Here is a 13,515-nt window from a genome sequence, read left to right on the forward strand (position 1 = left end):
ATATATATATATATATATATATATATATATATATATATATATATATATATATATATATATATATTATTGTTCTCTTGATCAACTGCTCCTTCATTATTTAAAATTACAACAGAGAAGGCTGTGGTTTATGGGCCAGGAATGCAGATTTGTCTTCCACAGACAACTACCTGCACAAAACAAGAGGCAAATAAGTTTTGAATAGATTTTATAAGATTCAAGCAAAAAGCCATAGCCTTGAAAGTAGAGGCTTTAGCCAAATGGAGGTCAAGGTGGTGGAAGTAAGCAGAACCTGAGTGAGGTAGGAAAAAAGGTTGAGCTCCGAAATTCTGTATGTCAGGAATAAAAATAGTGAATGAAATTCCTAGTGCAAACACAGAGTCCGCAGGCATGGTAAAGGGAAATATGTTAGTAAAAGGAAGAGAAGAGCAACAGAGTGAGCCCAAGAACTATTCTCTGAGAAAGGCATCAAATTTCCTCTTGAGGGTGGAAGGGGTGGCTTGCTTTCCAACCTGTAGGGTTAGGATGATTTAAAGATTAGCCTTGGAGCTTCGGCCTGCACCTGGGGGTTCTCAAGTAGCATAGTAGAGTAAACAGAGTCAGATTTTCAGGGAATGGTACCTGGTCAGTTCTTTGCAACTCTGTGGTACTAGGGAAGCAGACAGAATCCACCAAATATCTGAAAAGTGGCAGAGATAATGCTGTTAGACCTAAAGGTCTTATGATTTCCCCAAGACATAGACTGAAATGAACTACTCACCAAGAGCCAGGCAGTTTCAACAACACAATAAACAAACATTAAGTGCTAGAATAGAACAAGGAAGACTAGATAAAGTTGGCTAAGTCTGAAAGAATATCAATAGGAATCCCAAATAATAAACACCCCTTATGCCACCAGGTTGAGATGCATTGCAGCTGGGCATTGTGCTGCCCCCACTTCTCTAGATACTTCTTTGGTCTCAGAGTGATTGAGGTTAAAACCTGAGTTTATCAGGTTGAAATCTCAAACATATAGTTTACATTGAATCAGTAAGAATTCATTTTCTGTCATCAGAAATGAGATAAAATTTAATTTTAAAAATAAAAATATTTTTTTCTTAGAAGAAGCAAACAGGTGGTTATGAAATCGGTACCTTCTCTAATTGCTACTTAATATAGTTCTCTACTGCTCGGCAATTTTATGTTATATTCTCTCATATTTGGAATCAGGAATTTCCGGATATTTTACATTTCAATTTATAGATCTCAGTAGCAAGAAAATTACGGTTTGAACTCTCTTCAAATAACGGATGTACCTAACTAGCTGTTTAGACTTATAAAAGGGTTAATATTACTTGTCAGTTGTATTACCTTAGCTGCATTATTTATACTGGAGCATACTACACTTTTGAAATTTGGTTAAATGTAGATCCTAATGCTTTTTTATTGCAATCTGATATACAATGCAAGCTGACAACTGTTTGCACTTGGCAGTGACCTATCACGTTTATGACAACGGAAGTACAACAAAAAGCAAGGCATGTTGCCCTCATATGTTTGGGGGGATAGCATCCAATTTTCTCTCAGTAGACATCAAGGCAATCTGTGGAGGGACTAGTCATAAATCAGTCTGTCAAAACCTGAGGCTGACTTTCAAGGAATGCTACTTAACTATAATTTAGGTATGATAATGCAAGCTTCCAAAGACATAACAGATCAAAACTAATAAATGGTTGTATATCTAAAAAAGACACTGCCATTTCTAAAGGTATAAATATCATGAGCAAAATATGATAAGCAAAATATTTCCATAATTGCATTAAAGTAACTCTTCAGAAGAATTTAAATGGACTATTAAGAAGATAATACTGCAACTTTTGGTAATGAAAGAAGAAAGGTATGTAATTAGATGGATAAATATGTTTTAATTAGTTTAAAATAGAAATAAAGTCCATTAATGATGTGTAATTTATTATTTCCTTTCCCCAAAAAGGAGTTATTAACACAATACTCCATCTTAAATCTATGTCATCTATCTTTTATTGGTGACTATATGGGAATTTTATTATAACTTATATCTTTAGGAGTTTATATTCTGTGGAATAGTCATAAGAATACAGGACTTAGGGTCTATAATACCTGAATATCTAATATCCTCCCTTAATTTTTACCAGTCATGTGGCTGGTAAAGAAGAATAGCATTTTCTTGTAAAAAGGGAATATCAGTATTTCTCTTATAGAGTTATATTAAAATGAGGAGAATAATTATGGGTATATATGTCTTGTATTCACTAGGTTATTCCCTTTTCTCTTTGAGGTTCTCACAAATGCAGTACTTTTCAATGTACTTTGTGATAGTGCTGAAAAGTGCCACAGTCCAAAAGAAAAGATGGCAGCTGTTTTCCCTTAGACATTTCAAAGTCTCTTGTCAACTTTTTGCTTAATTTGCTTTAACAAGCTAATTTTGTTTTTTGTTTTTTGGTTTTTTTTTTGTAAAATTAAGGGAAAATTCGGTATGATTTTTCCTCCTGAAACTTTTTCAACAATATCCTTTTTTAAATCCTCTGTGATAAAAATAATACATTATAGCTTTTAATAAAAAGCCACCTAGGTTGTAATTTGGGGGCTTTAAGTTTACCCCCTAATGATATAAAAGGAACAAATGTCTTGTGAGAAATTTAAAAATGGAATTTTAATTGATATAAAAATATTTTAATATTTGCTTTCCTATCACCATGCTTACAGGCTTGATCTGGGACTGTCACGTGTAGTTAGGTTTAGATCCCACATTTTTTGAGGATGTTATAGTTTTACATTATTAAAGTAGAATGATTTTGCATTTTCTTTTGTGTATGTGCAAACATTGCATTTAGTTTTCCATTTTTCCATTTTGCACAGCTCACTGATATACAATATGAAGTATTTAATTGCTTATTTCTCCAACTACTGAAGTATATACTTTCATTACAGCTTTAAATTAAAGACTTGAAATCAATCTTATTTCTTTTTTTATGCACATATGAAGTTATGTACTTTGGAGTTTGTAATAAGTAACAACATCAATGTATCCACCAACTAAAACTCCTTGAGTAGAACATTTCATTATAACAACAGAATACCTACAGTCTCTCCCTTAGGATGTAATACAAATATTGAGTGGTATTAAACCTATATTAACACAGAAAAATATACCTTGATTAAACTTGCATATCTTTAGATAATTGTAAAAAGTCAAATTATTCTTTATATATATATTTATGTTTAAACTGCTTTTCTCCATCTTTTGAAATATCAGCACTTTGGCTTTAGCTCATATATAAAAATTTTTTAAAAATCTATAGACAGTGAAATAATTATTTACATTATTTTATAGAATTTTTAGCTTCCAGAACTGACAGAAACTTTGCAGTGTCAACTATTAATTATCCACAATTATCTATGAAAGATAAGTACTTTCTTTGGAATTAGGTTTATATCCTTCTCCAATATGTCTTTTATATTCTTTGCCTGAATTTGCCAGTAAATTCAGTGACTATATGATAAAGTTAATGACCAGATACTATAAGTATAAAAATTAATAAGAAGTTGTATATGGCTAAGTACCTCTGTGGGAAAAAAAAAAAAACTATTGTAAGTGTATTGTAACTAAATATATAATAGCTATAATAAAAACAACTAGGGGAGCAGTAAATTTGGGGTATTTTGCAAAGGAAACTGGTATCCTAGAAAAAGTCATTTGGGGAATAACAGGTTTTAGAGCTGTACTCTGCAGCTGTATAGCCTTACAGTTGTTTAGGGTTAATTTAGCTTTCCTCTGCTTTAGTTTTCTTATTTGTAAAATAAAGCTACTGTACATTCCTACCTACTGGTATTAGTGGTAGATTGAATATGATAGTAAGTATGAAACAACTAACATAGTACCTGGCACAGAATAAGAACTAAGGTATATATAGTTTATTTTTATTATTAATTACCTAATCTGAACATACAATTGATCAATGTAGAAATGTTATAAGCCGCTACTAGCAGTAATGAGATGATCTTGCAAGACTAAGCTGTGTTTCACAATATATAGCTTAGGCATCATTGAAATACAATTCCATTGGTAGACACTTGGCATTTTGGTTAGTAACAGGTCACCCAGTGACTCTTATGCATGTCCAAATGTAAGAACCATCAGTAAAAAAAAAAAAATCAGAAACACCAAACAAAAGATCTTAAAGGTTGTTAGCTCAAAAAACTGATTCCAGAAAGAAAGGAAGAAAAAAGTATTAGACAAAAAGTGCCCTGTCATCATAGAATTCCAGGGAGAAAGCATTCTAGGAAAATTCAGAGTTACTCATCTATAACTCTTATTCTTCAATTCTCTTTTAAAAAGAGAAACATTTCAGGCACATATACAATAATATAATCTCATTTTATGGCATATGGATTTCCAATTTTACCAGCACCATTTGTTGAACCAGCTATCTTTTCTCCAATGTACATTTTTGGCACCTTTGTCAAATATAAGATAACTGTAATTATGTGGATTAGTCTGTGTGTCCTCTATTCTGTATGGTCTATAAGTCTATCTTGGTGCCAATACCATGCTATTTTTGTTACTATTGCCCTGTGGTATAGTTTAAGGTCTGGTATAGTAATGCCACCTGCTTCGCTCTTCTTGCTAAGGATTGCTTTAGCTATTCTGGGTCTCTTATTTTTCCAGATGAATTCCATGACTGCTTTTTCTATTTCTGTGAGAAATGTCATTGGGATATTGATTGGAATTGCATTAAATCTGTACAGTGCTTTTCGTAGTATAGTCATTTTGACAATATTCACTCTGCCTATCCAAGAACAAGATAGATCTTTCCATCTTCTAAGGTCTTCTTTAATTTCCTTCTTTAGCATTCTGTAGTTTTCATTGCAGAGGTCTTTCACCTCTTTTGTTGATTTCCAAGTATTTTATTTTATTTTATTTTGATGCTATTGTAAATGGGGTGGTTTTTCTCGTTTCCCTTTCAGAGGATTTATCACTGATGTACACAAATGCCTTTGATTTATGAGTGTTGAATTTGTATCCTGCTATTTTGCTGAATTCATTTACTAGTTCTAGAAGTTTTCTGGTGGAATTTTTTGGGTCTTCTAGGTATATAATCATATTGCCAGCAAATAGTGCTAATTTGAGTTCTTCTTTACCTATTTGTATCCCTTTAATTTCTTTCCTCTAATTGCTCTGGCCAGTGTTTCAAGAACTATGTTAAATAGAAGTGGTGAAAGAGGATATCCCTGTCTTGTTTGAATTTTTAGAGGGAATACTTTCAATTTTTCTGCATTGAGAATGATGTTGGCCTGGGTTTAGCATAGATAGCTTTTATAATGTTGAGACATGTTCCTGTTATCCCTAGTTTTTCTCGTGTTTTGAACGTGAATGGGTGCTGTATTTTGTCAAATGTTTTTTCTACATCTGTTGAGATAATCATATGCACAAAACTCAACTCAAAGCGGATCAAGAACCTAGGAATTAAACCAGACACTGCATCTATTAGAAGAAAAAGTAGGCCAAAATCTCCATCATGTCAGATTAGGCCCCAACTTCCTTAATAAGACTCCTATAGTGCAAGAATTAATATCAAGAATCAATAAATGGGATGGATTCAATCTAAAAAGCTTCTTCCCAGCAAAAGAAACAACCAATGAGGAGAATAAAAAGCCTACTAATTGGGAACAATTCTTACCACATGCACATGAGATAGGGCACTAATCTCTATATAAGAGTTCAAAAATTTTAACAGCAAAAAAACAAATAACCCAATCAATAAATGGGCCAAGGAACTGAACAGACACTTCTCAGAAGAAGATATACAATCAATCAACAAATATATGAAAAAATGTTCGATATCTCTAGCAATTAGAGAAATGTAAATCAAAACTACTCTAAGATTTCATCTTACTCCAGTCAGAATGGCAGCTATTAAGAATACAAACAGCAATAAGTGTTGAAAAGGATATAGGGAAAAAGGCATACTCATACATTGCCAGTGGGACTGCAAATTGGTGTGGCCATATGGAAAGCAGTATGGAGAATATTTGGAAAACTGGGAATGGAACCACCATTTAACCCAGCTATCCGTCTCCTCAGTCTATACCTAAAGGACTTAAAAACAGCATACTATAGGGGCGCAGCCACATTAATGTTTATAGCAGCACAAATCACAATAGCTAGACTGTGGAACCAACCCAGATGTCTTTCAGTAGATGAATGGATAAAGAAAACGTGGTGTATACACAATCGAATATTACTCAGTATTAAAAGAGAATAAAATCATGGTATTTGCAGGTAAATGGATGGAGCTGGAGACTATAATGTTAGGTGAAATTAGTCATTCCCAAAAAACCAAATGCCAAATGTTTTCTCTGATTCACTGATGCTGATTCATAATATGCTGCAGGGAGTAGAGAGGATGGGAGGATTAACTGAACTGTAGATAAGGCAAAGGAGAAAAGGGGAGGAAGTGGAAGGGAGGGAGAATAGGGGTAGGGAAGAGAGTGGAATGCAATGGTTATTATTTCCTTAAGTATGTGTATGAAGACATGAAGGATGTGACTCTACTTTGTGTACAACCAGAGATATGAAAAATTTTGTTCTCTATATATTATATGAATTATAATGCATTCTGTTGTCATATATGACAAATTAAAATTTAAAAGCAATTAAATAAATAAAATAATATAATCATGATTTGTATATCTATCATTAACCTAAAAGAAAAATCACCAAACTCTGTTTCCATCTTACAATTGCCCCTTCTCTTGACACTCCCCTAACCCATGTAACCAGTGTCATTTTTTCCTTTAAATTTTTAATGTCTTTATTAATACATTATAGTTATACATAATATTTAGATTCATCCTAATGTAATCATACAGTCATGGAATACAGTTTGCTCCATTTCAGTCTCCAGTACTTCCTCTTCCTGTTCCCCTTTTTCTCTTCCTGTTTCCCTTTGGCTATTCTATTGGTCTTCCTACTATTTCTTTATACTTTTACTTAATTAGGGATTTATAGATATACTTAAAGGTGAAGGTGACATTCCTTGTGGCATATTAATTTTTGTACATAGTATAATTTGGTATTAGTCTTCACCATGCCTCTGCATTTCTTTATACTTGAGTACTTATCTATGTATCTCTTTTCAAAATACGTGATTTAAAATTAAATTTTATCTTATGTTTGCTTCAAAATAAATGTAATCTCAACATCACTTTTCCAAAATCCAACCATGTCAATATGTGTAGTTTATGTTCCTTTCCTATGCTTTATTTTGCAGCCCATCTTATAAGCTGTGTATAATTTGATACTTTTACCTAGTTGATGGATGTTTAGATCATTTTTTTGTCTTTTGTGTCATGAATATCCCTAATTATAAATATAAGAGTTTATATAACAGCATTGTTTTTATTGATAAATTGCTCTGAAAAGTTATAGCAGTTTACATATTCATCAAGTATACTTTTGGAAGACAGTTTTTCTCATAGTTTCTGTATATCTTGTGCAGAGGCTCTATTTGCCCTTTCATGGCAGCCTATCTTTTCAAGGTCATTTGCACTGAAAGAATCCTCCAAAAATCTAAATGAAAGTGGGAATCTAAAGGAACAAATGAATTTCCTACTGAAAAATCTGGAGTAGAGGACCCTGAGGGACTAGGCTGTGCCATGAATACATTTCCTTGAGGGAATTGTCTCCATTCTTCTGTGTATACCCACTATTCTATTGTAGGCTGTTTAGCTTGTAAGTGGGATAAAAACTCACTCATTTCCCATCCTTTGTACACTGCCCTGACAGTCATAAAGAGTCTCATTAATTTACATATATCTATACCAAACTTGAATATTGTTGCTTTTAATTTTTTTTGTTTATCTGATGATGGAAAATAGTGTTGTTTAAATTTGTATTTCCTTGGGGCATTATGAGACTTGAGACTTTTCCCTAATTAGTTATTGGAGTTTCCTCATCTATGAAATGCCTGTTCTTCTTTGGCTTCTTTTGCTACTGAACTCTTTGTCTTATTTAGTTATAGGAATTTTTAATATATTAATTTTATATATTACAAATATCTTCTTCAGTGTTCTGGCTTGTATTTTCCTGTTTAATGAAGAATACTGATGAAAACAAATGTTTAAATTGAAATTTTAAATTTAATGTTAATTTCAAATATGATTGACCAAATTTTTAGCTTTTCTTTATGATCCACACTTTTCTGTTCAAGAAAACAATCTATTACTTGAGGTGATAATGATATTCTCTGTGGTTTTTCCCAAGTGATTTATCCATTTTAAATTTTTTTTCTTAAAATAAAAAAAATGCTGGGCATGGTGGTGCAAGCCTGTAATCCCAGCTACTCAGGAAGCAGAGAGGATCATAAGTTTTGGCAATTTACTGAGATCCTGTCTCAAAATAAAATTAAAATGTGTGAGGATGTAGCTCTGTGGTAGATCACTTGCCTAGCATGCATGAAGCACTGGGTTCAATCCCTAGTACTGCAAAACAGTTTTTAAGTTTTTTTATGATACATAAAAACACTAAAAATGGACAAATTAAAGAGGTACCATGTTATGTTTTAATATAGGTATATGTTGCACAATATTTAAATTAGATTAAACATATTTACCTCTGTTTTGCCTTTTAAAATTATGTATTTGATCATCCTGAGACTGAGTTCTTTGCATAAAATGTGAGAATAACTTACATATTTGAGATTTTTATTTCCAGATAGAGAACAGTATAGATTATATAAGTAGGATTACCTCACCTTCAGAAAACAAATATATAGATATATGAATACATACTTACATACACACATACATACATACAGCATGTATGTGTTTGTGTGTCAGTGTGTGTACATATAAGGTTTTACATGTTTATGTGTGCATAGAGAAAGACACACACACACACACATACATACACACACACACACACACTCACAGAGAGAGAGAGAAAGAGACAGAGAGAGAGAGAGAAATTACCAGGAAAAAATACTAAAGGAAAGTGGAAATCTAAAGGAATAAATGAATTTTCTACTGAAAATGCTTTTGCCCTCAGCTGTCCACCAACTCACTCAGACTTGAACTTTGATTCACAATGGTTTGCAGTTTTGAGGCAGACAAGAATGAAAACCCAAAGCCCGCTGAAAGCAAGGCATCATTTTCTCCACTTTAATCTATGATACCAAAGGGTTTCGCAATCAAAGTAAAAGTGAACCACACTGTTGATGCCCTCAGGAACATGTCAGAAGAAAGGAACACTTCTAAAGCAAATATTTTTGTCCTAATCTCAAAGAACCACCCGTGATAGCATGTTAAGCCACATGATCAGCACATAGCCCAAAAAAACCCAAGTAAATACAAAGAATAAAACATCAAGAAGAAGAACATCATATATTCAAAATATGAAAAGTAGCAGACAACATATTATAAAACAAATATATTTAATATCTATCTAAATACAGAGAGTATTATACATGCACACGCAATGGGGACAATTCTTGTGTACTTGTAAAGTTAATCAGCTTGGATGTATCATGCATGGCAGCTAATAAATTTACATTTCCAAACTTACATGGATAAATTTGGTTTATATGTGTGTAATTATTTTTATCATACTGCCTTTAAGGTTTTTTATTTAAATGAAATCAGTTAAAGAATTATTAATATTTTTTTAAAATCTCTGGAAGGTTTGTATAAGATCAGAATGACTTATTTCCTGAACAGTTTACATAAAGAGTCCTATAAAATTTCCTAAGATCTGAGATTCTGTTTTTTAGTGTGGAAGGTACAGTGAAGCCCATTCTTCTTATTATTATTGAACTTGGATTGAACCCATGGGTGCTTAAACACCGAGCTACATCCTCATCTTCAGCCCTTTTTTGCATGTTATTTAGAGAAGGGTTTGGCTGAGTTGCTTAGGTCTCACTGAGTTGTTGACGCTGGCTTGGAACTCATAATTCTCCTGTGTCAACCTCCCAAGCCACTGGGATTACAGGTATGTGCCGTATGTGCCACTGTACCTGGCTCCTATTATTCTTTTCACATGTCGGTGGGTTTTCATTTTCATTATTCCACTGGCATCATTTATTTCAAGGGCACCAATGTGTCTATCTTGCAGATCCAGTGGTAAATTCCTAACTTTCATCTTATGTAAGTAACCTCCCAGCATCCTTCCTATAAAGGTGTCCTGGACACAAAATTCCTCACACCAGTGTTCCCCCATCACTCTTGATCACATTGTCATTTTTCATATTTTCTTAATTGCTTATATGACTCTGAAATCATTGTAGGTGATATATGTATTTCAATATTTATTCTCTCTTTTTTAATAGACTGGAAGAAGTCAAGGAATTGGTTTTGTTTGTTTTAGTTCATAATGTCTATAATACATCTTAGCAACTGTTATGTATGGAATACATGTTTTGTTGATATAATAAAGAAGTTGCAGGTATTCAAGAGTCTAATATGCCATGAATATGTTAAATAAGAAGTAAATTTAATATTCCTCCAAACTTTTGGATCAAGGATTTTTGTTTGAACTCTCCAATTTTACTTAATATTGGATAGCCTAAGGATTTAAGTCCTTTAAATCTATTTAATTTACCTTTCATAATTTGGCAGTTTTTCTGCTTATTATAGAAAAGCTAGACTTTAATAAAATATGTTTATCTAACATAATATGCTATTTAATACATTTCCAGACTGTTTTTCCATTTACCTAAAACACAATAAGTACCTCTAAAGAAAAATACTGGAAAAAATATTATATAATTGTTTTTATTTCAGGCTGGACAGCAGCGTTGGTGGGAACAGGAGATTAAAATAAATGGGAATATTCAAAAGGGAGAGTTAATTACATATAACTTGACTGAACTAATTAAACCAGAGGCTTATGAAGTCCGACTGACTCCTCTCACCAAATTTGGTGAAGGAGATTCAACAATTCGAGTGATCAAATATAGTGGTAAGTGGCCTCTTATTTAAACATATTTATTTATATATTGAACTGCCTGTAATATTAGTTTTATACTATCCACCAAATTTAGAAACAAAGTAAAACTTAACATATTGATTTTTCTGAATTATCAGCCAGGTGAACAAAACAAGCAAAACCCAAACAACTTAAAGATCTTAATATCATAAATTTTAATATTTCTTTATCAATGTTGAGATATATTATAATACTTTAGTTAACACTGAACCTATGTGATGATGTCAATAATCTCTTTGTTTTACAATGCAATGTGTCTGCATGCTATCTTTTCAAATTTTGGATGACCTTAAAACTTATACCATTAAGAAGTTAGGAAATAGATAAAAATTGTTTGTGTGTTTTTAATAATATTAATACACTTCATTTTTAGAGCAGTTTGAGGTTTACACAGAATCAAGTAGGAAGTAGAGCATTCCCTCCTGACCCAATTCCCTCTATTGACATCTCATATCATTGTTATATTTTGTTGCAACTGATTAATGAATACTGATATTATTAAAGTCAATCATTTACCTTAGAATTCATTATGTATGTTGTATAGTTATATATGTATTTCAGGAGTGCTTAGTATCATTTCAGTATCATCCTGAGCAGTTTCAGTGCTCTAAAATCCCCTGTGTTGTACCTACCTACCTCTCCCACTCCTACAACACTGGCCAATACTGATCTCTTTATTGTCTGTGTACTTTTTCCTTTTTCATAATATTGCACAGTTGCAACCAGACAGTACATAACCGTGATAAGCACTGGCTTATTTCACTTAATACATATTTAAATTTTCTCAAGTCTTTTATGGCTTCATAGTTTATTTCTTTTCATTGTTAACTAATATGCCACTATCTAAATATAGTTCAGTGATCTCATCTGTTGAAGGACATCTTAGTTTCTGGGAAGTGGACTGGGGCTGTTGGTGGTTGTTCTTATGGTTGGTGGTCACTTTTTTCTCAATTTGTTAATGTAAAAAAGTGAATGTGTATGTGAGTACTAGTTGACACCTTACATTTTTAACTATATGTATGATTTTTTTACTATTTAAATGTACTATTTGAGTAAAAATTGAAGCTAGTATAGAAATGTGAAAAAAATTAAAAGTTGATCTTAAACATTTTTCCAGAATAAGCGCTCTAGGGAGAACAAAAGTAATAAGATTTGGAATTATTTTAATGTATTAAAGAGATTAATATTTTATAAGTTGAACTTTGCATGCATTTTAAGACTACAATGTTCAATGAGACTATCTGCCTCAGAATTTTCAATGTATTTTTCAGTGTTGAGTGAATCATTGGTAAAATGTTTCATATTTGTTTCATTCTCTCATTGGAATATTATTCTTTTATATTATTTATTATCAGGGCTTGACATATGGAGATAATAGAATGCTTTCTTTGCTGCTGAAGTTTTCTATTTTATTTAGCACTAAATATATATTTTTGCACTTAAGAGGGAAACAGTGAATACTGTCAAAATAATAAATAAAGTGAAACTATTAAAATTTTATTAAACTCTTGCATCCACATTCAATTTCCACTAAAAATTAAGAAATATAATGTAGATCAGAATATTTGTAGGCAATCAAGTAATATAAAAAGCATTAAAATCATTGTAAATTTTAAACAAAGTCCTCAAAAATTTGTGGATTTTTATATTAGTTGACATAAATATGAGCTCCAAGAGTCTATGAGATAGACAACTATAAAACCCCACTGTATTTTTCTAAGGTGTTTCACTTCATATATTTTATAACATATGAATAATTACCTCCTTTTATCTAACATTAATGCTTCCTGGCCTTTAATTATAAAATAACAGTTTTATGGTGGGGCTTTAGAAACTTCATTAGTAGCAATTTCTTCCAAAGAAGCAGTTATTAGGACACAGAAATTATTGATGTCCTGCACAACTAAACAATGGTGAAGTGACCCGAATTCATGCTCTTGTAACAGATGATCTTTAGCACTTTGCTCCAAGTTTAGGAGATGAGTATCAATTTTCTTAAAGAGGGAGAAAAAAATTTCATAAGCTTATCAATTTTTACTGAAAATTCTGAGACACAAACTAAAATGAATAAGAGATATGGCAAATACATATCCCATATAGTTCTGAGTTTTAAAAATTACATTTATATTCTTAGGCATGCATATAAAATATTAAACATTTTAATTAAAATTACATTTATATAATAAATATTTGGGCAAACCATATGATATATAGGCATTGTATTAGTCTTCTTGGGCTGCCATAACAAAATACCATAGGCTGGCTGTATTAAAAAAGCAAAATTTTATTACCTCTTTTTATAGTTCCTCACAGTTGTATACGCTGGGTGATCAAGGACAGTGGCTGGTTTATATTAAGGCCCCCCACTTCCTGGATTGATGATGACTGCTTTCTTTCTGTGTCCTCACATGGCAGAGAGAGAGTTCTCACTGACTTCTCTTTTTCTTATAAAAGACACCAGTCCCATCAAGTTAGGGCCATACTATGACTTCCTTTAACCTAAATTACCTCCCCCT

General features: G+C 32.1%; 1 protein-coding gene across 1 annotated transcript in view; it reads left to right on the forward strand.

The window, feature by feature from the left end:
- Mdga2 (MAM domain containing glycosylphosphatidylinositol anchor 2) overlaps nucleotides 1–13,515 on the forward strand; it is a 260,412-nt gene that overhangs the window by 210,854 nt on the left and 36,043 nt on the right. The window contains exon 7 of the mRNA XM_048798622.1: nucleotides 10,795–10,972. Coding sequence (XP_048654579.1) covers nucleotides 10,795–10,972 — 178 coding nt within the window. The remainder of the gene's footprint in view (nucleotides 1–10,794; nucleotides 10,973–13,515) is intronic.

This window comes from Marmota marmota, unplaced genomic scaffold (genome assembly GCF_001458135.2).
Source record: "Marmota marmota marmota unplaced genomic scaffold, marMar, whole genome shotgun sequence".
Lineage (NCBI taxonomy): Eukaryota > Metazoa > Chordata > Mammalia > Rodentia > Sciuridae > Marmota > Marmota marmota.